Source organism: Schistocerca americana, chromosome 3 (assembly GCF_021461395.2).
Source record: "Schistocerca americana isolate TAMUIC-IGC-003095 chromosome 3, iqSchAmer2.1, whole genome shotgun sequence".
Classification (NCBI taxonomy): domain Eukaryota; kingdom Metazoa; phylum Arthropoda; class Insecta; order Orthoptera; family Acrididae; genus Schistocerca; species Schistocerca americana.
Genome location: NC_060121.1, coordinates 445443077 through 445470298, shown reverse-complemented (window position 1 = coordinate 445470298; position 27222 = coordinate 445443077). Strand labels below are relative to the sequence as shown.

At 42.4% G+C, this 27222-nt stretch overlaps 1 protein-coding gene across 1 annotated transcript in view; it reads right to left on the bottom strand.

The window, feature by feature from the left end:
- Window positions 1-734: 734 nt before the first annotated feature.
- LOC124607147 overlaps window positions 735-27222 on the bottom strand; it is a 581505-nt gene continuing 555017 nt past the window's right edge. Inside the window, exon 4 of the mRNA XM_047139356.1 lies at window positions 735-3785. Within this exon, the coding sequence (XP_046995312.1) occupies window positions 2566-3785 (1220 nt within the window). The 3' untranslated portion in view covers window positions 735-2565. The remainder of the gene's footprint in view (window positions 3786-27222) is intronic.

Sequence of the window (27222 nt, the reverse complement as noted above, 5' to 3'; positions counted from 1 at the left end):
GGCAGTGGTTAGTTACGAGCAGTGCCTGACGGTGAAATTATGATTTCGTGAGTTATAAACATAATGCAGTTACTAGGTGCTGGATTAACATGATGATAATTCCTGAATATATCTTTTACTAAAACAAACGTAACATATCTTAAAGTATTTTGGAAGATTCCTTGCGGTGATGACTTTGCTAATTATTTTGCTTTCATTACGACGTTTGTTTTAAGTTGCAGTTTACACTGAACTAAACAAAAAATTATTACTATACAATAAAAAGTAAATTTCCAGACTGTTTACAAACTGTCCATGACATTGGCGTGTATTTGTGTCTCCACTCAAAATAAAACGTTCTTGTATGATTCTTACTAAAAAAAAAAAAAACCACGAAATAACTGAAGCGTTTTTCATTGAATCAATAGAGCTGTTAAGCGAGCCATTCATGATAAACAGAAATTTCAAAGCGACAATTTGTCGATATGTCTTCTTTTTCTAAAAGTCTTATTCCCTACGGCTTTTTCACTTCATGCAACACGTGTGACTTAAAAGTGCATACCAACAAATGTATAGTAATGTACAAAATCATGCTGGCTCACCAAACTTGCTCAGCGGATGCGTAACATATAACGTGCTTAGAATATACTTCGTGAACAAACAAGCGTTTTGATAATCTAGTAGATGAAGGATACAGGAACGAAGGCATAGGGAATGAGAGGAAAAATTGAAGAAAGGATTACTCCACCACTGGACAATATTCAACGTTCATATTTTGTCTTCATTGGCAGTGACAATTAGCATCTTTGGCAAAACATACATTCAAATAAAAACATGTGAAAAACGAACCTGAAAAATTCACCAAAACGTTGCTACGTTTCTTCAATGCTTGTAAGTTTAGAACTTCTTTTAATGATTGAGTCATTCATTTTAGACATACTTTAAATATATATTTCTATATCATAATTTATCTAATATAGGCCTACAAATTTTCTCGTTTCCCATAACAATGCACTCCATGACGTAAATATACTTTTGGATTTCACAATACCGCTGACTGCTTTGCTTGGATATTTTTCACAACCGAATCTCACTGTGCTAACATAACGAGAAAAATTGAAACATTGAGAAAGAAATATTAAATTATTTTACAGAATTTCAACAGCTTCTACTATGTTTTCATTATTCTTCCTGCACCCTTAACAACTTTACAGCAATATATTGTTTTCATTTTCAGCATGTAGATTAACACGCTTTTCTATATTATATATGAAGTACGTTTCTCTACCCAATTTTATCCAACGAACTATGGAACAAGAACACTCGAATAATCTAGAATATTGTGCGATTCTTCTGATTGATAAAAAGTAAAAAATAAAACAACGATTATTGAGAAAGATGAAATTAAATTTTAAACCTACCTAATAGGTCATGTACCGATATATCCAAAAGCACAAAAGAAAACACGACAGCTTCTGTGTACAATTCCTGGAAGTGACTTTTGAGGGAACAAAGCAAAATTGGTCGTTGCAAAAAACTGATTACCGAATAACAGTCTGATTATCGAATAACAGCATTTACTTTTTGGAAGTAAAGGAAGACATTTGGATATATCTGCACATGCAAGAGTTCGTTTCTCTCTTAGCCTTTATTATCTGAACTGTACACATTTTCATCTAATAGTGAGTTAAACTTCATACTTCGCTCGACTTCCTGCAGATATCAATTAACCTCCCACAAAAAACGTGTCCAATTTTTAATTACCCTAATACTCTTGTGGATTTTAAATGTTGATGGCTGCGGCATGAACTGTAGTCTTTTTTTTTAATTTAATCACTCTCAACATTCTCTCATTAACATCTTCAACAGATTTGTTCCGAGCCATCAAGGCGCAGTATTAAAATGACAACACGAAACGAGCGGGGATCGAAACGAGTCACATGACATATGGCATTTATAACGACACGACACATGTACATGAACACACTCGTAGAAAACCCACCACACTGGGCAGCGTTCGTGCTTTAGTAATAATGTTGATAATAATAATTATTGATTGTTTTCACAGACATAAACATCAGTCGCCCTACTCTCAACAACAGAATTGCAACAACGGGTCAAAAGAATCCACGACTGTAGTCGAAGTTTAACCGCTTTTCAACCGCGCGCCCTCGATGGAGCACGAGAGGCGGGTGTGGAGGGAAGGTAGGAAGGAGTTATGGGTACGGGAAAGGGGGACGGGAGGGGGGAGGGTTTCCGGAATGAGGAGAGAGGTCAGCCAGAATGTGGCCGAACAGGCACCGTGTGCACGAGTGGCGCGCGGAGGAAACTATTGCTCCTGTCGAACTAAAAACGGAAGAAACTCTTTTTGGAGGGGTCAGCACCATCAACGTTAACGACGACGAACGTCATTATTGTGTAAAAACAAAAAACGAATTAAACAACTCGGGAATGTCAACAGTTTCTTTTTTTTAAGTTTTTTGTTTTCTTTTTAAATTTCATTCCTACAAGTTTTTTTTTTTTTCTCGAGTAGTTAAACATAACTGATCGTCAACTGCTATCGTACTACAGTGAGTTCAGCTACGGTTAAAGCCTATCCTCCTCCTCCTCTTCCTCTTCCTCAGGGTCCTCGCGGTTCTCCTCGGACTCCTCCTTGTAGCCGGGGTGTTCCGAGATGGCGTAGTAGTTGCCGTTGTAGATGACGCCCAACTCGCGCAGCACGTCGCCCCGGATGGTGGCCTTGATGGTCCAGTTGTAGCAGTCGTCGCTCTCCGACTCGCGGTCCAGCCGCTCGACGTCCAGGATCTTGGAGCTGAGCCTCTCGAGGATGATGCCGATGTCCTTGATGGTGAGGTGGCGCTTCTGATCGACGGACAGCTGGTCTATGAGCAGCAGGAACTTCTCCGAGGTGACGGCCTCGTCCTCCATGACGGTGTTCTCGGTCTCGGACTCGGAGCTCTCGTCGGCGGGCCCGCGCGCGCCCGCCGCCCCCGCCGCCGCCGCCGCCGCCCCCTCCACATCCAGGAAGCGCACGTGCTGCTGCTTGGGCTGCGCCCTCGCCGAGCCGGCGCCGGCCAGCGACGACGGCTGCGGGGACGTCTGCTGCTGCGCATCCTGGATGGGCGACGTGGCCACCGACTTGTGCACGGCGATCTTGCGGCCCTCCTCGTGCAGCGCGCAGCAGTGGAAGTCGCACTCGGCCACGTCGCCCGGGCCATTGCCGTCGCCGGGGCTGGCGGCGCGGCCCGCGTGGTTCACGCACTCGGGCGTGTGCACGTGCACGGTGGCGGCCTCGAACGAGCCGGGCTGCTTGGGCAGCCGGTGCGCCGGGTGGTGGTGCAGGTGGTGCGGGTGGAACGTGACGGCCGCGCCGCCTTTGCTCACCTCGTCGTGGTTGATGACGGTGATCTGCGGGCTCGAGTTGAAGCGCGGCGACGGCGCGTACACGTCGTTGATGAGCGTCTCCTTCTTGCCGGCCTGCGGCTGCGGCTGCACCTGCGCCCCGTGGATGCCCAGCTTCTCGAGGCTCGTCTGGATCACCAGCGACGGCCGCACCTGCTGCTCGACCTTCTTGCTGGGCGAGAACTTGGGGGCGCCCCCGGCTGCGCCCGCCCCCGCCGCCGCCGCCGCCGCCCCCGGCTCGGCCCCCGGCTGCTTGTGCGTCTGCTGCTGCTGCTGCCTCTGGTCCCAGTGGAGGACCACCGTGATGCGCCCCTTGTTGTCCATGATCTTCCACGACGGGGTCTCATCGTGCAACTCCAACGCGTGGATTGTCTCGCATACGATCTTCGGGATGGCGGTGATAGCTGTCGGAGACGGACGGAGAGTGTGTGAATGGGCGGACGCCACACGGGGCGGGCCCGGGCGAGCGCACACCGAGGGCGTGGCGGCAGCACGCACGCGCTGCCCGCAGCCGCGGCCGCGCGCCTGAGGCGCCAGATATCGACAACTCGCCGCGCGCACTTTTCGCGCTCCCAGTCACGCTTGACGCCGGCCACTACCCTACATCTCGGTGTCCTACTCCTTCCTATTCAATGAGCAAGCTCTTAACACTGCTCCAGCTCGCTAAACAGCACGAATCCACTTACCTCAAAAAAAAAAAAAAAAAAAAAAAAAACACTTTTATTTACGCGTTTCGGACGCAGCTCATCATCAGAATACCAAAAATATTATGGGGGGTAGGAAGTGAAACGGGTCGACTTGGAGCAGGAGAGACACCGCAGGACATTTTAATTTCCACTGTCTATATTTTTACGAATAAATTCATAAAACTTTGTCAGCATGACCAGGAAGGATTCGGGATTCACACTCATAGCAGTGGAAGTTCAAAAACATAACAAAGTTAATTTTGTTTTACATGTGAAAGTTCATCATTTTTTCACTTACTATTGGCTGCGTTTGTTGCCGTAGGTACACGTTTCTTCATAAGTAAGAGAGATTCTTCGATGAATTTTGCACAGGATACAAACCATACTTACAGGTGTATGAAACTCTAGAAATTATTTAATTTATGAAAAAATGAACGTGCTGTTACATTTTAAACTTCATGTTTAGAAAAAACTCAAATTTTATAGTTAATTATCTCAATTTTTACTACAGTTTTTTTTAATAGAGTTGGAAAATTCTAGAGTTTCATACACTTGTAAGTATGGTTTGTATGCTGTGCAATATTCATCGAAGAATCTCCTTTACTTATGAAGAAAAGTGTACCTATAGCAACAAATGCAACCAATGGTAAGTGAACAAAAGGTGAAATACAAATGTAAAACCGAGCGAGGTGGCGCAGTGGTTAGACACTGGACTCGCATTCGGGAGGACGACGGTTCAATCCCGCGTCCGGCCATCCTGATTTAGGTTTTCCGCGATTTCCCTAAATCACTCCAGGCAAATGCCGGGATGGTTGCTCTGAAAGGGCACGGCCGACTTTCTTCCCCATCTTTCCCTGATCCGATGAGACCGATGACCTCGCTGTCTGGTCTCCTTCCCCAAACAACCCAACCCAACAAATGTAAAAAAAATAAATTATTTTCTTATATTTTTGAACTTCCACCACTATAAGTGTAAATCTTGAATCCTTTCTGGTCATTCTGACAAAGTTTTATGAATTTATTTTTAAAAGCATCACATGCACAAGATGTTACGGGAAGAATAGTCAGTATTCTGGGATATGACAGCAGCAATTATTTGAAGCAAATAATTCTGGTAAACATGGATTCTAAAATACATATCTTGAGGCCTATGAGCACTACTTCATTTTCGACAGTGTGAAACAAATCTCTTCTGCAAGCTCTTTGCTTTCTGTATGTTGGGAACAGGCAGTATGGACCGAAACAAGAAAAAATGTCCTGTAAACATGAGTTTTAAAATGGTATTTTTAGAGCTATGACCACTTATTTCGTAGAAGAGATGTGTTTCACAGCAGCGAAGATGGACAAGTGCTCGTAGATTAACTTCTCATGGTCGGGGTCAACAGAGATGTAAAACTTATTTGGGCCATTTTCAAGTATTACACCAAATGATTTTGCTTCAGCAGATGTGAGATTTCAAAAATCCTCTGACATGTATACACGCTATCCTCAAAAATAAGAATTTTCGTGATAAAATACGGTAACATCAAACAAGCGCGAAGTTCTGCACATGGTGAAATGGTGTAAATTACGTGAACCGTTACCGATGTTAACATCCTTCATATAAATCGCGACAAATCAATGTTCTAACATGACTGTTTACATAGAGGCTTTCAGAAGTCAGACTGTCTGTGCACAGGAACGAAACGTTGTCCAGCAGGCTGTGACGATTATGATCCTTTCAGAGGTTTTCAATTCACAGCCTCTGACTCGTCTCTCTCTGCGCACAGACTATCTGACTTCCGGATGTATTTACGCGCTAACGACATTAGTTCTCACGTAAACAGTGTGTTAGAATGGTTCAAATGGCTCTGAACACTATGGGACTTAACTTCTGAGGTCATCAGTCCCCTAGAACTTAGATCTACTTAAACCTAACTAACCTAAGGACATCACACACATCCATGCCCGAGGCAGGATTCGAACCTGCGACCGTAGCGGTCGCGCGGTTCCAGACTGTTGCGCCTAGAACCGCTCGGACACCCCGGCCGGCAGTGTGTTAGAACATTGACTTGTTGCGATTTATGTGAAGCATGTTAACATTGGTAAGAATTTACGTAATTTATACCATCTCATGATGTACAGAGCTTTGTACTCGTTTGACGTTATAATATTTCTACAGTGCAAAGATTTATTTTTGATGATGACGTGTATACATTTCGGAGGATTTCAAAGTCTGACACGAGCTGAAGCAAAACCTTTTGCAGTACCACTTGAAAATGGTAAACTAAGTAATTTATACCGTCAACAGCGAATTGATGTCCTTTACAAAAAGATTTCATGGCTCTTAAGGTACACACTGTAAACCACATGTTAACTGGACTTTTTTCCTTGGTTTGGTCCATAGCACCACCTCTCACAATATGGAGAGCAAAGCGCTTGCATCAGAAGAGATTTGTTTCAAAGTAACTAAGATGAAGAGTACTCGTAGCTCTTAAGGTATGCATTTTAGAGCTCACGTTTACTAGACTATTTGCTTCGAGTGGTCGTTTCTGTCATACCCCTGAATATTTACTATTCTCCTAGGAAATCATATATAAAGTGCAGTAAAAAAGAACTGAGTTAGAGGCTGTAAAATTAAGACCCCTGTAAGGATCGTAAAGTAATAGCCTGCGGAACAACGTTTCGCTCCTAAATGACGGTTGAGGTCCCAAATTCGTAGCTATTGGGATACAGATGCACATCAACATGACGACAGCGAGAACGTTCTTGCGTCGACCGATCACAGCACTCAGTTGTGTTGAAAATAGAGAAATAGAGACTTCAAAAGAAGAGAAGAGGGTTTTAGTGCGAGGAATGGAAATTCATCAAAGAATGCTACAAGTGTATGGAGGGCACTGCATGTTCGTTGCAATTACGACACTCAGTCCGATCTCTGCGACGATATGGATGCTACCGTAACTCGCCTTGAGTCTTGCAACGGATATGCAATGCTCTCTGTACACTCACGCCATTTTTCGACGAATTGGTGGTGCTCGCACTTCTTTCAACGCCAGGAAACGCACGACAACGATTTGCACTTCTTTTGAAACCTCCATTTCACTGCTTTCAGTAATACTGAGCTCGGTGGACAGGCGAGGCGTCCGTGTGCTAGGTCTGTCATCACGTGGGTGTGCGCCCGTGTGCCCCTGGAGGCGAGTTAGGAACCTCTACACGCCTAGACCGCAGTTTCTTTCGTAGGTAGTAACGTTAAGATCCTTTTAGTGGTTGTCATTTTTCAGCCTTCAGATCGTTTCTTTTTGAATGTACCTGATATTTGTTTTGGGATTACAGTCTCGTTGAATTTTTAAATGACATCAGGTTCGTCATTGATTGCAGTAGTTTTACAATTTCCACAATTGCAGTTCCGACAGTTAAGCCATTTTCAAGTGATTAAGGTGATCAAAACAACGAAGTTGTTAACGTTAATAAAACAAGTAAAAGGGATGTGAACGTATGTGTGACAAATGAACTATTTAGGTTCACATTTTATTTATTTGTTTTACTAATGTTTATAAGTGCTGTGTTTTCAGCACTTTAATTACTTGAAAATGAACTGGAATTGTGGAATTCATAGCAAATAGTACAGACGATAGGGCCCTGTGTCATTTAAAAGAACTTTGTATGTATTTTGTTTCTCGTATTCTGAGACTGGTCATGTCCAGCGGCACACTGACCACATAAGAGTCAAAATGATGGAGTGTGATTCACACTACACTCTAGGTTCACGTTTTCAAGATCCGTTGAGGAATTTCGAAGATAAAGGCATTGGTAATGTGTCATGTGCATTGACTTCGGACCACCAAACATGACCGCGATACAAGTCAAATACGGTGCGACATTTTTCTCCATGGCCAGTTCCCAGACAGTGGTGAGACCATGTGAACTTCTACTTTCGAGCTTCATCCAAATAGACCATGTGGGTCCTTGTTGTGGATTCTGTCTCTAATATCCCAAATGTTGCTCGTGTGCCATCAACGACATCAGCAGCTGCAATCCATACAGTGGAGACGATATTCGTGATATAGGGAACATAAAACAGAGATGTCCCCGAAAATGGACCACAGATCACATCACGCACGTCTCGTTAATTTTTGGCACAGAAACGGCATAACATAATTATCTGACTGCTGTTCCATTTCAACCTGTATTAAGCTCAGAAGCAGAAAGGTTGCTCAGTACGTTCAAGGCCGAAATGATGTGATGCATTTGGGGCGTGGTCCATCATCAGAATATCAGAATCAAACTTGATACAACGTACTGTCTTAGTAGTGTTACCACTTGACACCATACTTTTATTATGAAGTTCTTTCTGTTATTCTTATGACGAGCTAATCCCGAGACGCGTCAGTATAATTTTTATAAGTGGCAGTCAAATGAAACCGAGACAAATGGAAAAAAATAAGTAGACTGTTTATTATTTCAAAAGTAATCGCTGTAACTGCAAGTACATTGCAGTGCACTGTGAGACAAAACAGGCAACGCCTGCATGGAAAAACGTTTTCGGTTGCCTATGGAAACCTGAATGTATCACGGCGTGCACCTCTTCGTCCGAAGCAAATCGACGGCCAAGATTGCCTTTCTTCGGGGCTTCAAAAATATGGAAACCGATTGGGGAGAGATCGGCTCCATTTGAAGAATGTGTAAGGACTTCCCTGCGAAACTGCTGCAGCCTAGTCGAAGAGACCTTGGCAACATGTGGGCGGGCGTTATCCTGCATCAGTGTGATGCCTTCCATCAACATTCCTAGGCGTTTGGACCCACCTACCGCTGTGCGATAATTGTAGCGCTATGTTCCAGAAAATGAACGAGCGGCGGGTTGGCGGACGGCGTTATTCTATTGCAGAATAATGTCTGTCAACGTGTAGACAAGGTTGTTTACACTACACTGCAGACATTTCACTGAGAAGCCCTTATGCATCCGCCACGCAATCTCTGTGTCTCACCAGGCGATTTTTGCAGCTCTGACTCGTTCGTGGCCGTAGATTTGCTTCGAACGAAGAGGTGTATGTCGAGTACAATCATGGTTTCGTAGGCAACCACAAACATTTTTCCATAAAGGCAGTGACCATCTTGTCTCACAGTGGGGTAAATGTTTTAACAGTTATGGTGATTAATTTTGAAAGAATAAAACGTTTCCATCTGTCTCGTTTGCATTTGACTGTTCCTTATACGGTACAACAAGTTAATTCTTGTTATTTAGCAACATGTAGCAGTGTTAAGGGTTTCTCAGTGAATCGTATAACGGTTGCAGGTCACCTGATCGACTTCATGTCGTTTAACTAAAAAAAATCACCTTCCTTTATCTACATCTACGTTTCAAAAAGCCACAACAAGCAAGCTTCCGAAACTACGATATACGCAAGAGACGTCTATATATCTGCAGTAGATATGTTTCGTATTACACGGAAGAATCGTATACCTGCCCTGGAACCTATCACTGATTGCTGAATCATTTAGTAACCTCCTATGGTTAGTGTCAGTCACTCCATTACCCACGTTGCTAAATATTCACCACTCAGAGATTTGGCTCATCGTTCGCACAACTGCAATACATACTTAGCTGTAACAAACGCAGCTCTTGTACAATGCTCTTCTCAGGCGTTTTGGAAAAATCAGGTTCAAAAATTTTACGAGCCTACTGAACAGCTTACGGACAGCGCTGGCCACTGAGCAGTGGTGTTAACGTAATCGGCTAAGAAGGCATATCGTCTGTCTTTCTGATCTTCCATCAATCATCGCTACAACGAATCATGTTTCTTCCGCAAGGAACAATACTAATAATTAAAATTGTTGTGGTACACTCGCGGGAAGGTATACTGGAGGTATAATAAGGAATCACGATGAAATGAACTTTCGTTTATCGATACATTCATGCGCGTATCCAAATACAATCTACGTAATTCATAGCAGGTACAACCCGGTATGCATTCACTGTGATACTCGTATGAATGTAAACGCTTTGATAAATAAATGGTCATTTAACCATGATTTCTAGTTATATTTTGACTGTACTTGCCACAAATGTACCACAATGATTATCATCATTTTTTAAAAAAAATTTGTTTGAGACCGACTAAGAACCACATCAAGGTAATTAGACTATATATTTCTCATACCCTTCATCCTTCTCCAAAACTCTCTCATTTCCTCAGATTGCCCCTTTTCCTCCAATCTGATCAGTAGCTATACTTGTTTTTCTGTTTGTTTTATCTCCCAGAATACCTTCGAATTTCATGACTTCTAGTCTAAATTTGCCTCTGTCTCCTTTTCAACCAACATTTCTTGTAAGATCTTTTTCTTGTCTCCCTAGCCATTTTGTTTGTTTTCCTGTTTTGGACAAAGTGTAGATCTCTCTTGTTAATCTGTCTTCCTTCATTCTGTCTACATGCTCACAGAGTGTAACCCCCTTTTTTTCCTGATCTCATATCTTATTTTGGAGCAGAATGAGTATATTTACTTATTTTGTCTTAAAACTTTGTTCTCGATTGGACCTAATACTTTTCATAAGAGCCTTCTTTCTTTATTTCACAAACCTTCTAATGCTGTTGTGGATTCATGTAAAAGAATTACTTCCTACCAATAGAGGACTTCAGGTTATACGACCGTATCATAATGTCTTCATTTAACTTCTTTAGCAAAATATTTTTTATTGTACAGATTTCTCACTTTCGCATATGTTCTTTTCAGTTATGATTTTAAATGCTTCTCTGTCACTTTTTATGTTCATATTTTCAAGCAGATATTTAAGGTTGTCTGTTTTCTTGATGTCATCATACTTGGATTTTAAAATTCTTGGTGAGTTACTTTTTTTTCTTCATGTATTCTGTTTCTTTCAAAAGATATTTGTAGACCAGCCTTTTCAGCTGTCTCCTTCAGAGCTTCTAGTGCTTTCTTGCGTTCTCTAAGGATGTTAAGGATCTATTTATTATTCATTTTTAGCTACAGAAGTGTCTCGTGCTAGATTAGAAAGTACAGTAAAAGAAACCGACACGATTCGGAAACAGCACGGGTAGTCTTCCAGTTATTTGTGTACTCCGCAGCTAGCGCTCTCGCATGGCATTCAAGAGGCTCATTAACCTCTGAAGCTCGATTTCTCGAATACGCTTGAGAAGCGCATTGTACTATGACAGCATTTGTTGCCTTAAAGCACGTACCACAACCGTGCGAAAGATGAGCAAAATCTCCAACCCGTTGTGTGTATGATACCCTTATTAAAGAAAAAATGGCACTAAATTCAGCCATGGTGTTATCAAAGCAATCGTCCCCGGCGTTCGCTCGGTGTCAGTGTGGGAATCGCATGACAGCTGATTAGGCAATGCTGAAGGCAAATCAGAGCCCCGTTCCTTCAGGCTATCTAGTGTCCTAATTGTACAATTGCCCTCTAATAACCTAGACGTCAAACGGACGCTTCCTTTCTTCTATTCGTACAGTTCTAGCTTTGTCTTCCGGCTGGTCAAGTCAATAAGCAAGTTACAAATTGATAAAGACGTAAAATAAATAAAATAAATGATCTGATTAATACTTTAAATATTACGCTGTATTTCCCAGTGCGATGAAGCACTTGTTACACTGTATTACTCGCCACTGAAGAGCAACAGACATTCTTTGTTTTGTCGTGGGAACCAGACAGCAATCTCCCTCTGCATTTTGCATCGACAGGAAATTATACGTTCGAAACACATGTTCCATCGTGTTACACGCCACGGAAGAGTAACGTGTGATCTTTGGATCGTGCTGAAACCAGCGGCAATCTTCCTTTGCATATTTGTATCGTCAGGAAGTCTGCACTCAAAAAATTATGTTCGAAATGATCGAACAATTTAAATCACTTTGGGAAAGACTGTGTCACAACAAAGGATGATTGAGGGCTGCACACTCTGAACTGGAGTTGTTGGTACTCAGAGGACGCTCTTGCCCTTCAGAGGCAAATCGCATTTGTTCATGACTCCACCCGTTCGCTTTCGTTCAGTCGCCTCACCAAGCAGTTGAGCTAGAGGGTGGAACTGCTCTAACCTGTATAAGACAGTTATTGCAGAAGACTGCGAGCACCGTTTTCAGGGAGGGTGGTGTCACCATGATTTCTTTTTCGTGGGCGGCATAGGATGTTCGCTGTACATTGATCCGCAGCTGGCCTTGGCCTGTTAACAGTTCATCGCCGATGACGATTGAGGTAAGCATTTATTAGTTACAAAGCTAGAGATTTCATAAAGCAAAACTCATTCTTTACATTTCGTGATGTGCAGTCAACATGCGCGGTACACACAGTGCAAATACTTGGAGATAAGCCGACATGACGTATGTTACGAGGTGAGCCATGTCACGGGATAACAGAGGCTTTAGTTACCTTTTGCAAGCCTAAATTACCTCTGTACCCTATCACAGATTCGCTTATGTGGCCGGCAGAAGTGACGCTCATTTTCGACGTTCGTCTGCTCTTCAAATCCCTGTTACCTCCTATTTCATGACGCATGAAGTCACGTGCGTTTCCAGCTGTTGATGTCAATCATATAAAGCCCACGATAATAAAAAATGGAGCGGGCAAGAGGCTATCATCCTTCAACTTCTCTTTTGTTACAATAAATATCAGTTATCTCGTATCGAATTTCATCATTTGTTACCTAGAGGGTCACATAGTAGCGACAGCTTCTGTTCAGGCTTTCATACAGATAGTACATCATATCAAGTTGTAACTTACTCGTTAACTGACCTGTCTGTTACTCTGTTTGATGATACTGAACCGATACATGTCATTACGAATTATGGTGATTATGACCCTTGGAACAAGCAAAAATATAGACTAAATTTCGACGCTAGGCTGAAGCAGTAGTCTTTGTTTCGACCATCATACTAGTCCAAAGAAGGTAGATTTGCCCATCGTTATGGCTCCGCGCGGTTTCTTTACATATTAACGCATGGATTGCCACACGAGGCGACCACTTATTGCTGACTGCACGTCCAATGCAACAGAAATTAGGCCCTATGTTGTCCCCAAAGTGTCACTCACCTAGGACCATCGGGAACTGTCTGCCGACACCCGAGCTACGACTAGGACTATAGGTGCCGGCCGACAGACTTCCTATAACGTCGCAATGCCGTGTAGTCTGCTTGCGTTTGCGTCGCGAAAGAGAAACTGGACGATTCAATGGCGCTTAGTTGCTTATAGTGATAACGGCCGTTTCTGACTTTGAGTCACTGGTGGTCGTTTGCAAATGCCCTGTCGATCAAGAGATCGCACCGGAGGCGCATTATGCAACGACGTTAAGAGCAAACACGGGATTGAGTAGTGTGTGACGTCATACGCTGCAATGACCGTTCGGTTCTGGACGTGCCGTGCACTGTTACTTGGAAAACACCAGATCATCACCCATCATGTACTGTCCATTACAACGTCAGGGAGATGTACTTTTCCAGGAGAAGAACGGTCGCACAAAAACCTAGTGTTACCTAATGTGGTCAATCGAGGTGTTTAACAACTGCCCCGTCCGGGACAGCTAACAGATTTTCCCCCTAGAGTGTGATGACTAGACCGGATAGCATCCGAATCAGACTTAGCCTTCATTCCCAGCAACACTCCTTAAACCATTGTGACAAGTGGAAGTAGAGGCAAACATAGTGTAACATGTACATCTTCATGAGCGTCTCTGTGCGTGATACCAATATCGCGTTTTTGCTTCAGCAGTCTAGCCAAGATTCTAAAGTAAAAGCAGTTAGTCCACAGGTGATGCTCTCGTGGTGTTGATCAAATACAGTGCAAAACCTGCACAATATGTGAACAACATTTAATTTATGCAACGTCTTTCTTCATTTTCCATGTACCATTACTGGAGTACAGGAAATCTATAGGCCTATACGTCAAAACTTTTGTACCTCGGTTCCGACTGTCGCGTCCTGTCATATAAACTAAAATAAAAATTTACCACTCTAACTGTTTTCTATTTGCCATATAATGTACTAAACCGTGCTGGTTGTTTTAATGCAGCTTGTGCTGATTACTAGGCGATTAAGGTTGCGGACAATTACTAGTGAGATAAATTTGACAATTTTTAGTTCTGACAAGAATCTAGCGATACACTAAAACAGATTGTTTCGTGAATAAAAAATTCCCAACGACACGTCTGCCACGCATTAATGGTGTGCGCCCGCCCTTCATCAGACAAACATAAAATATAAATATAATTTTTAGACATTAAATCAGTTTCATGCAGCAGTATGGGTAACGCTATAAGGAACTCCAGTTTTAGGTCATGCCAATTTATCTGAAGGTCAAGTACAAAATTACAGACAAATACATAATTTTTTGCATTTCCATTACAGCAGTGGGGCTACTCTTACATTTAATCACTACAGAACAGTTACTCGACTTAACCAAGCAATGTGCAACAGAATAAAATCGCTGCACTCTTCAACTTACAGTACGTGATGTCATGCATCTTCATCAGGAGGAAAAAGTTTTAATGTGCGTAGTCACTTACATAGCGACTATTCATGCATAAATTTTCCTAAGACTCTAAGTTTAATAGCGGTTTAGTACTATTCTCTCGTTTCACAACGATGAACTTCTTTTATAGTTTTATACAGGAAACTTCTCCCACAGTAAATTTTCACTTCCAAAGAAGGTTGTTACTGTTACACAACGGGCATAGACAAGGAATTGATTCTGCTATACTGTCATGGAGCATTTTGAACTGCACTAAATATCCGTTATTTGTTTCTGTCAGATGAAAATAACATCGTGGTTTTGGCGAATAAATATTGAGCTTGATTAATTCATGCAGTTTTAAATTTGAAGAAAAATGCATAAATGGAACAAGGAACAGGAGGTAAAATGCACCCGACAAACTAATGCACCTCACTTAAAGACCAAGAGGATAGTCGGTCAAGTGGCTAAAAACACAGGACTACGCACAAGCCGAGCAGCAAAGCGTACACACAAGGTGGCCAAAACAAAACAGGCCCGGAAAATATTAACGAGGGTTTTCTGATGCTTAATGGCTCTTCTTCTCTGAGTTTACTTATCCCGAAAGACTCTAAAAGGTCTCATCTAAAGAAATGAACAACTGGTGATAAAAATGTCCCAAAGCTTCACTCTTTGCTCTTTAGATTACGTTGCCACGAAACGATGAAAATACCTTTAGGGTAAGTTTTATTTTAAACAGGCTGTGCAACGCTTTCCAAGGTTGATCAGCGATGGTGTTTTTCGATTGTTTTATGTATGGGGAATCGGTGGTCTCCGCTCGTTCCAGAGTTATTCGTTCTGTTCATTACCCAATCACCAATGAGAGTGTGTGTGTTGGGGTTTATGGGCGCTCAACATCGAGGTCATCAGCGCCACCAATGAGAGTACTTGTATGGCAGTGCAAATGTGTTTCTGTACAGAAGCTGTCTCAATGTTGACCACCATAGTCACGATATCAATTGTAAAATTCGCTGTGTTTGTCATATTTTAGTTTATCTGAACAGTGGACCGATTTCAGAGGGCACGCATAGTCATAAACTGAAGCAATGGAACTTGCACTGATTGTAAGGCGAGAACAGCTTGCGGACATTACTGACACCATGAATTTGTCCACTTTAGGTTTTAGCAGTATATTAAAATATTCACGGAAAATGGTAGCAGCCAAACAGTTGCAAGGATAAAGATTTATTGAAATCCTTGACCACGGTTTCAGTATATCTAAATATACCTTCATCAGAAGCAAAAATACACCTGAACAAGTGCTTCTGATGAAGGTGGTCAAGGATTTTAGTAAATCTTTATCCTGCAACTGTTTGGCTGCTATCATTTACCGTGAAGATTTTTAACAGTTGCTGCTTCAGCCATGTTTAAAATTTTGAAAGATTCAAATATTATGTTTCAATAGCAAAGTATTTTTTGTTAACATAAGATCGGTTTCAATGCCATGGGCAATATCATCAAATAGAAAATGCTTGGCTACAAATAGCAAGTCTTGTGAACTGCCACAATGATTTACTATTTGTAGCCTAGTGCTTTGCTTGTGAATCTTGATCTGCAGTGGCTTCGTATGGATAGCGCTAAGTATTCGCATGGATAGCGCTAAGCATCTCATAGCCAGCGGTTCATGTGAAAAGTTGAGGGAATCAAGTCGGGACTGTATGGTCGGCAATCAAACACTTCCCATCGAAAACGCTGCAGGAGTGTCTTCGTTGCCCCTGCAGTGTGTGGTTGAAGATTGTCACGAATTAAACGTGCAGCAGTTATGTTATGTGGGTTCATGAAATCAGGCGAAACCTCTCAGCAAGCACCTCACACTTGGCGGGAGACACAATCTTCTAAGCATACTTAGATGATCACTGTGCGCTCAGTACTGGAAAGTGAGACGTGACGTGATAGACGGGAAAAATAGAGGCACTGTGCAACACATATGTGCAAAGCGTCACTGGATTTTCACTACGGTTTTAATTTTGCGACTGATAGGACGTTGAAAAAAAAGAAAAAAAACACACACACAGTCCAATTAAAATATATAAAAAAACTTCAATGAATGTAGGGGTCTTTAATTTGAATGGTACAGACAACAAAAATCGCAACAACAAGAAGGAGTCGTGTGACATAAATGAAAGCTGTTATGCGTGTTTCTACATCTGAAACAAGAGGTTTATTCAAATTTCGCGCCAGTTGCTTAAGAGTGGCGCTGGTAGCTCCACTGTAATGATGAATACCAGGTTTTCTTTAAATACACGTTGTAACGGCCATGAGCGTTAGTTGCTTTCGAGATTGGAAGTGGTGAGTTCAAAAATGGTTCAAATGGCTCTGAGCACTATGGGACTCAACTGCTGAGGTCATTAGTCCCCTAGAACTTAGAACTAGTTAAACCTAACTAACCTAAGGACATCACAAACATCCATGCCCGAGGCAGGATTGGAACCTGCGACCGTAGCGGTATTGCGGTTCCAGACTGCAGCGCCTTTAACCGCACGGCCACTTCGGCCGGTTAAGTGGTGAGTTGAAGTTGGTCAAAAACACCTTTAAGGTTACAAAGACGCCATTATCAACAGCTCACTGAGTTTGAACAACATCGTGTAATAGGACTGCGAGAAGCTGGATGTTCCTTCTGCGGTATTGCACAAGGCATTGAAACAGAAGTTAATATAAAATACTTTACGGCCGAGACTATTGTGATCACTACATCCAGTAACGATGTCATCAATGTAAACAATTTCAATTTTGATTAAAAATCTGAGGTTACCGTAAAACAGATGGTTTCTTGAATTAAAATTCTCGACGAGGCGTCTTAAACGTATTAAGGATGTGTAATGGCCCTTCGTCACATAAACTATGCATTCACACCTTATTTTTCGTATTAAAATAGTGTTAGAAAGCATTTTTGGAAACGCCAGCACGAACTCCAACTTCAAACCGCCCAAATACGTAGGTATTCGCAGTTGAACCTAAATCGGATATCTGTTCAAAATTAAATGCAGCCAAGACTGCGAATACTGCGATTGATTTATGTATTAACGCTAACGGTCTACTCCAAATGTCAAAGCGATATCGTATCTTAGTAATAACTATAGACTGGACGGCACTGCCCCATGAACTAACTCTCTTACACAACCAAAAACCCCAGAAGTTTGTAAATGTAAGGAAGGGAGACAGAGATTTAACACTCAATCTTCAGGACATTCGAGTACAGCTTCATCGGTTAAGACAATCCTAGTAAAAAGGCAGCTGTACACTTTAGACAGTATTATCATGAGGAGCAGCATAGCATTATTAATTTAAGAGTAATCTGATAAGTCTTCAGATTTTAAGATTGATTTCCTGTATCGTTCCTAATGAAATGAGATGCGCGAAAGGTGCCTAATTTTCGGCACAATTATACCTGGGATAATACTCTTAGTAAGGAACTTAATAATATCACTAAAACAAGGGGCGAATGAATTCCCTTTATGAATTGTCTTGCCGGCCGCCGAAGTGCTATACCTCGTTCTAATGTAAACCATTGTCCGCTCAACACGCTCAGCATTACTCGTAGGTTGCAGTGTATCTGCAATGGAAGTGTGTTCTACTTAATGTATCAGTTATTTATTATGCAGTGTATCTGCAATGAAAGTGTGTCCTACTTAATGTATCAGTTATTTATTATTCTAGGGTTAATGACAAGCAAATCATTTAAAATCTTCACCGCTTCTGCCAGTCTCTATGCTAAATGTATAACTTATATACAAAGGTGTCCAAAAATAAAGCAACAAAGTGCTATTTCCTTGTCTTGTGTCTAATTCACGATATAATCATACAAACTGTCAACAGTTGTTGTTACGATTGTGTTCCGCACAGAAGATCGCATTCCGATCAACGGACAACCACGCCAGCAATGACGTCAGGGCACCTATCAGGCGTGGTAGTGCTTGCAGGGTAGTCTCACATCCACAGTCGCTATGTACACAGTCACAGACGGTGCAGTAAGGTGCAGAGAAGACGCCTACAGACTGTCTGCTGCGGAGGGCCATAGGAGGAATGGAAGCAGGAGAGTCGCAAAGTGACGTGGTCCGACGGCTTAATGTGAATCATTCTGTTGTTTCTCGGATGAGGCTACAGTTTATAGAGGCCGAAACTGTATCCCGAAGACTAGGACAGGGCCGAACACGTGTGACATCAGAAAGTGTGGACCGCTGCTCGACTGTAAGGGCATGACGGTACCGCCTTACTAATGCACTGCAAATGGCATCTGACGTAGCAGTATGTCTTGGAAGTGTTGTACTGAGACAAACCGTGTTCAGAAGGCTTCAGCAGAGTGGCCTTTATTGTTGGAGAACTGCTGTTTGTTTACCTCTGGCGTGTCTTCACAGAAGGGAAAGTCTAGAGTGGAGCCGTCAACACGCCACCTGGACGCTCGAACGGTGAACCAATGTTCCTTTCACAGATGAGTCCCGATTTGGTATGGAGAGTGATTCTCGACGCATTCGCATCTGGAGGGCAATTGGAACACGATTTCGGCATCCAAACATTGTGACAAGAGACCGATATCGAGGATGATCCCTAATAGTGTGGGAAGGGATTATGTTGACCACTCTAACACCTCTACATGAAATTGTACGGGTCAATCAGCAAGATTTAACTACTGTCAGCTACCGTGAGGAGATCTTGGGATCTCATGCGCGGTTGTTGCGAGGTACTGTAGACCCAGACTTCGTACTGATGGACGATGATACTCGACCTCATAGAGCATGGGTGGTCGATGTTTTTGGGCGTTGTTCCCTCAACATCAGATTGATGATATCATTCACAGCAAGTCCCGTCGTTATCAGGTCTGTATTGGTGCCATAGGTGGTCACACCCCATACTGAGCACATTAACCAGTTGTCAGAATGTGCGTGCAGATTTGATAAGTTGAAAAAAAAAAACGAAGAACGTTTTTGTCTACCATTGTGCATGTTGCAGTTGATTACGTTCTGTATTCTTTACATTGCTCCTACTTTACCATCACCTGTTATACCGTTTTGTGGAAAAATAAACACAAGCTTGCAATATTTCCGTTTCTTGCTTTAATTTTGGACATCAGTGTAGTTCTTGTTACAGATTTCATCGGATAGTCGTTCTCTCTTTGAAGACAGGCGAGCTTATTTTGTCTTGAAACACAGGCGTGGAAAACCGGTAAAAGCGGCGAGAAACAGATTTTGGTTAATGCTTTAGAAAAGGCTTTAGAAAAAAATATGTCATTACCGATTGTAGTCCTCCCCGGTAGCTGAGTGGTGCCGGCACGGTAGCTCAGCGTGTTCGGTCAGAGGGTTAGCTGCCCTCTGTAATAAAAAAACTGAGTTAATGGAGCAACGACGAACTGAAACGGGTGTCTTCCGACGTCCGCCCCGAGTAGATACAACGAACGAAATCGAACAAAATGAGATTAAAAAAAAAAAAGTGGTCAGCGTGACAGACTGTCAATCCTAAGGGCCCGGGTTCGATTCCCGGCTGGGTCGGAGATTTTTTCCGCTCAGGGACTGGGTGTTGTGTTGTCCTAATCGTCATCATTTCATCTCCATCGACGCGCAGGTCGCCGAAGTGGCGTCAAATCGAAAGATCTGCACCAGGCGAACGGTCTACCCGACGGGAGGCCCTAGCCACACGACATTTCCATTTCCATATACCAATTGTAGAATTCAGAAATAGCATCTGAATGGGATAATTTTTTCATAATGTGGGGCCACAGTCATAATATATTTCTTTAAAGTCAGTACCTCCATTCGACTGTTTTTTTTTTTTATTTGCAGTGTTATATTTACACGATCATGATTTCGGCTTTAAAGTGCCATTATCAAGTGTTTTAATGTTATACAGTGCCTAAGATGGAATACTGTCGTGTCTAATAGTGTATTTTAAATACGACAGTATGCTATCTTAGGCACTGTATAACATTAAAACACTTGATAATGGCACTTTAAAGCCGAAATCATGATCGTGTAAATGTAACACTGCAAATAAAAAACAATCGAATGGCGGTACTGACATAAAGAAATCTGAATGGGAGTTTTTGTGATGAGTGTGTTAGGCGCGCGGAAAGCAAAAGCAGAACACAGGTACGAAACTTCCTGCCAGTTCCGAACTGCGTGCCAAACCGGTTTTGGAACAAGGCATCTTTGCCAAACGTCAAAGGTTTAAGTACCGTTTCGCCACGCAGTTTTAATCTGCGTGGAAGTTTCAAATCTGCGCTCACTCCATGCAGAGTGAAATTTCATTCTGGGATCAGTCCCCTAGAGCAATGGTTCCCAGCCTTTCTTAGGCCCTGAGTGAGACAAGATATTGGGAAATATCCTCACCCGTCCTCCCACCATCATCGACACTGGCGCCTAACTAAGCTTTAGAATTAAGAAGAATTTTCTTTGAAGGTTTTTATTTTCAAAATGACAAAAGATAAATGATATTTAGTTTTTGTAGGAGTTTTACTGAACTGATGAGTCAATGTGACAAATTGTGCTGCTTTCTTCTAACAATATTTTTTTTATAGAACGATGAAGTAATTCTTAGTGTCTCGTGAGTGCTGTCTACAACTCGTTCTCGGAAAGGAAAGTTCGTCGTTCTCATTGAGGATACGCTCCTGTGGAAAAACATGCTTCCTCTGCACCACTCCTCTCCCTAGCGACACTTTCTCCACCTACACTCTGCAATCCCACTAACTAACAACTTTTTAGGCCTACTGTTTGTAAATCACTTGATTACTGTACTCCGTATTTCTGAACTGCCAGAAATCAGAAGACCTCAGGCTGCCAGTCCTTTGTGTCTGACCATTGTTGCTGACAATAACAACCGTCTGTAGGCCCTACAGCAGTTTAATAACCATTACATAGTTACTGTTGTTTTGTGCTGTCAGTTAATTCGTTTATCTGTTTCGAAGTGAATAATAAAGGATTTACTGGTCAATTGCGGGAAATATCTACGACAGGCGTTCAGTAAGTAATACAACACATTTTTTCTGAAAGCACGTTTGTTTTATTCAGGATTCCAATACACCGATGACATCAAACAGAATAACCAATTCAGAGTCCCCATGACTTTACCAGCTGATTGTGCTTCTTTGAACTTTTTCTTCGAAGGAGAGGTGGTGTGGCGCCAGTCCATGAATTGCCGTACTGTTTCCGATTCAAAATGATGAACCCATGTTTCATCACCTGTGACGATGTTCGACAAAAAATTGTCACAATCAGCCTCGCAACGCGCAATCAATACCGCACAGATGGTCCTTCGTTGCCCATTATGCTCTTCTGTCAGGCAGCGAGGAACTCTGCGAACATACATCTTTGAGTACGCAAACCAATGGACGAATGTGGCAGCACCGCCAAAAGTAACACTGAAAGGTCTCTGTTGGATTCCTTTCATGTTAATTTCTTAAATCTGTTGTCATTTACGGCATAAATTCCTCGTCTAAATTTACTGTGGCGTTTCTGACTATCTGGGAGGAGACTGAGTAGTGGAACGTGTTACTTTTACACATAAACAAGAACGATCTGTCACACTACTACACTTTAAAACACAGTTTATATGTAATTCATGTCACACAGTCTCATACGGAACCTACATCCACTTTCTTTTATATACTGTATGTGATAAGATACTGTCATCCCGCTTCCCTTCTGTGTGAGAGGATGAATGAGCAAATGTATTTCTAGTTGCATGCTCGAGCGTAGCAGACAAGCCTGTCTGCTAGAGAACAGTAGAACCAACGTCGGAAGAGGTAGCTACGCTCTCTAAAAGCAGAGAGGTTTCTATTCTTAGTATGGACCTGTCCGTCCCTTGTCATGTTGGTATAGGAAGCTGCCTCTCTGGCCACTTCCGTTTGTATTTGTGAGCTACCCTCAGGAAGGGACCATGGCAGTCTGTCCGTGGCAAGCGTCTGAAGTGGTAAGATCTCCGGCTAAGCGCGTGTCTGCTAAGTCCGTAGGACAATGGATTTCTTAAGTTCAGCCTAACTGAAAATTTAATCACATTTATTTCAAGTTTAGCTCTAAAATATCTAATGTTATCTTAAATTGCAACGCAGTGTAATTCGAGTGTGAAGTTCAGAATATATTCCGGTAGTTGCTTTGTCACTACTTCATGAGTAAAGTGGAACCACGTGTTGATCAGTAACTCTAACTATCATCATCAATGTTCAATGCGAATTTGCGTGAGATTATAACGTCTCGTCTTGACAATATTTTTCAATATAGCAACTTTTCTTTATGTTCAACCCACGTGGGGTGTACTTTATGAGACCAGTACCACGTGCTTATACAATTGTTTGACCCATCAGGTTAATAGTAAGACGATAGTAACCAGATATAATTTGATGTGCGTGTGAAAAAGTGCGTACTAGGTTGGGTATCTTTCGTGTGACTGTTGTAATTTTTGCGGGATACATTTATTCTGATTAGTGTGTTGCGTACCGGGCATAAATTGAACTAATGCAGACTCGTAACCAAGCTAAAAGTAGGCGGTCCAACAACTTAAGCAACATGGACCATGGGGATAATTTGATTTCGAATATTAACACGCCGGTTCCGAAAATGCAATGGGGAATACTTCAGAGGGAATGCAAAACAGGACGAATAGGCTCACATCAGAGCCAGAAATTAGTTTGCCTCCAACTAACCAAATTGATTTGGCAGAACTCATGAAAGCCTTATTGCAACAAAATAAAGAAAACGCAGAGAAATCTGAAAAATCGATCCGAGAGCTAGGCGAACAAATGACGCAGAAATCCCAAAAATCGATCTGAGAGCTAGGCGAACAAATGACAGAGAAATCTGAAAAATCAATCCGCGAGCTAGGCGAACAAATGACGCAGAAATCAGAAAAATCGTTCCGAGAACAAAAAGAATCATCCGAAAAATCGATCCGAGAGCTAGGCCAACAAATAGACGAAAAACTAATCCAGCAGACAAATAAAGTCGACAAGTCGATGCAGAGAGTGTCTGATGATATCTCACAAAGAATAAACAATCTGGCATGTGAAATAAAAAGTGATATTATGAAAGAATTAGGCCGTACATTTGAACAAATCGATGATCGTCTGCAAGCCTTAGAACAGGGCAAGTGGAGTCGCAATGCGGAATCTAAAGAGAGTGAAGAACAGCTACTTAGGAATTTCCAAGCGCTGAGAGAAGAATGCCAAAGAGAACACCAGCGGGTACTCTCAAGGGTCCAAGAGGCGGAAACGCATTGTCCCACGTCCGTTAGCAACACAGTAGCGGACAACAGTCAAGCAATTCACCCACTGGAACAGCAAGTAGAACAATTGAAGCAGACTGGGGCGGAGGACAACAGACAAATACATGATAAGATTGCGTCATTAGCGGACATCGTAGGCACGATGAAGGTGACGGAAAGTGAGAACAATACTACACCGGTAGCGGTCGCAGAGACCGAAGAAGTGAGTTCGCTTCTTAGATTTCAGAAGGGACAGTTCGAAGTGAACAGGCGGCACAAAGCTGTAACAGGCGAATTACAAGAACGCGTGGAGCATCTGGAAAACTGCATGGCGTGTGATTCCGAACTCGCCAATAGCATTAAAAATAGCCGTACGAACAGTGCAGAAAGGGACTCCGGCCACGAGGGAGATTTTGACGACAGGGAAGAATGTATTTTGAGGGGCAGACATGAGAAAAATAGAAACATTCAAGGGCCTCTTCGGGAGGAAATGCGGGGATTTGATTTCAAACATTTTCTTACGGTGAGAAAGTTTGAGATATTTCGAAATACGCAAAAAGGAATACATCCCCGAGCATGGCTCGAGCAATTTGAGTTCTGTCTTCCCCCCAACTGGGCAAGTTCACATAAGATAGAATATATGTATGGCTATTTGGAAGGCGAACCAGCGGTTCGCATGAGGTCGGCAGCACGTCACTGCAACTCCACTCGGGAGTTTCTACAAGCCTTTCTGTCCGCCTATTGGTCGGAAGCGGCACAAGATAGGGTCAAGCATGGCATAATTATGCTGCCAAATTTGAACCAGTCTGGTTTCGGCAGCCCAGCACGCCTATTCGACCACATGCTGCAGGCAAATCAATTTTTATATGACCCATACGGGCCTGTGGAACTAATTAGGATATGCATCACCAAATTGCCGATGCACTTGCGCCACGTCATTCTTGCGGGACGATGCAAAGAGGACGTGGAAACGTTTAAGACACTTCTCCAAGAGTTGGAATACAATACAGGAGAATGCCCACCTAATCAGGCACAAAGTTATTACGGGGCACAGCAGTGCGATCGCAATCGTGGCCGTAGTACTAATCAACGGCTTGACTGGTCGTCGCGACGCGAACGGAACAATAATCGGGACGGGCCATATAGAAACTGGGGTAACAATCGCGAACACAGGTGGAACAACGGAAATGATCGAGGACGTGGACAAGATCGTGAACGCTACAGGTACGGCAACCAGAATCGATACTACGATGAATGCGGTGGGAATAGGACTGTAGGCGGAGCACCTCATGATCTTGAAATTCGGCCGGCTAACCCTAGACATAATCCAGCAAATGGAAATGAACAAAACCGGCAATGACAAACGATCAGCGCAGAAGGCGCCCAATCGGAACAAATGAGCGACATGGCAAATAAGTAGAAAGGACAGTGAGAAGTAGAGCGGATTATGGGGCCGAAGGAAAGCTTAGTTTAAGGTAATAAGGATGAAGCAAAACATTTGTCATTTAAACTACAGGAGGATTCGGATCTTTTGTGTCTGTTGTAAGTTCAATATGTTAAGATGAAACTGTTTTACAGAACAGAGGTGACCACAATTTTGCCATTCATGAGAAATGAATCCAGAATGACCACCACAGGCGAAATAACTTATTTGGAAGCGAAAGGTAACTTAAAGAAGGAACGAAATGGGTAAGAAAATGTAGTATAACCTGTATGATGAAAATATTTTTACATTTTTCAGAGTTATCTATGTTATAAATTCTTGTGATAACGTAATTTTAGATGAAATTTTCTTACTGTTTTATGTGTGAATATATGAGTATGATAAATGTATAATTCCGAGTCTCTTATCAGGTGTGTCAACTGGTATAAATGTTTTGGCGTGTAAATAACCATTGTTCTTTTTACTGTGTATGTTTAAGGAAAGTTCTCCATATTTATCATGTGACAAGACATATGCGGCGAGCGTCAGGAAGAGGACGAATTAGAACAATGTTGTAGTGGTGTAAACACTTTGTTGAAGTAGCATTGAAGTAGCTTGTTGGATTAATTAGTTGTGAACAGAAGTAGAATTTTGAGTAATGCATGTTTATGGGTAGTTAGTTTGTAGAATAGACAACAGGTGTGCATGTGTGTGTGTGTAAATAGCATGTGAACCCTATGCTGTCCTGACCTATACTTCCACAAGGCATAATCCTATTCATTTTAGTCAATTAATAAGTAGCATTTGATTTATTAAAACGCAAGTGAACCACATTAGTGATGTGGATTTAGGTATTATATTGTCAGTTCATGTAATTTTATTTTTATACTGTCAATTCATTTCACTTTTATTTTTTTATATTGTCAAGTCATTTAACTTTTATTTTTATATTGTCGATTCATCTAACTTTTTTATTTTTTAAAAAAAATTAAGTCTCACTTTTGTTCTTAAAAATTGTGAAAGACAATACTAAGTGGTATTATGTATGACATTTTGTAATCACATAACTATGATGAACAATTTCTGTGAATGCAGTTGAGAACGTCAAAGCGAACCGGCTAAACTCTCACGAGACAGCGGGAGCAGCGAGGAGGAGGACTAGTTGTAAACAGGCGGGTTTCCCAGAAGGACACGCTGTCAACCGGGCCACTTTGGGAGCGTGGTCGACCACAAAAGAAGGGTAGGCGGCAAACACTTTCCCTTGCGCCTGGAGCTAATGGGCGGCCACACCAGTGCGACCCTTCGTGGAGGCGATGACCTGAGATGGCGGAGCGGTCCACCGCGCGTAAATCCATCTGCTGGCAACGCACCACAAGCACGCGACCGTGACTAGACGGCCGCGGTGAAACGACAGAAGACAGGGGATAAAGGGGCGTGGAGCCTTTTGACACGTACTATCCAGAGAAATTGGCAGACTTCAACGACGCCTATCAACATTTCCTGACGGATGCCCACTGTCAAGCGACAGTAAATCATGGTTCGATGTTCTCTGGTCGCTAAGGGTGGCACAAAGAAGAGCCATTAAGTGTCATCCTTGCCCAGGAATATCAAGCTGGCATGTCAAACGAGGATACCGCACGAATTTGACAACACAAACATGGAACCAAATAGAGATGTACGTGACACGGGCCACCAAGAGAAACTTCATGAGAGGGCAGAGACGACGGGATTGCACACAACAGATGGACAAAAATCCCTACTGACAGCTGCGGCGACGAACCCCCCCCCCCCCCCTCCCCTACCCTTATATTGTGCCTCGAAACAGTGGAACTACTGAGTGTGTCAGTGAACAGTGATTATACGGTTCTTAGTCCAATGCATACACGTGTGTTTCTGTCACAGAAACTTCGACTCATGTGTTTTGCAGGGCTTCGATTCATTGGTGTTTATTAGACTGACTCTTGTATTTTGCAGGTGTTCTATTTATTGTTATTTTTTTTAGACTTTGACTCTTGTATTTTGCAGGTGTTTTATTTATTGGTGTTTTTTTTTAGATGTTGACTATTGTA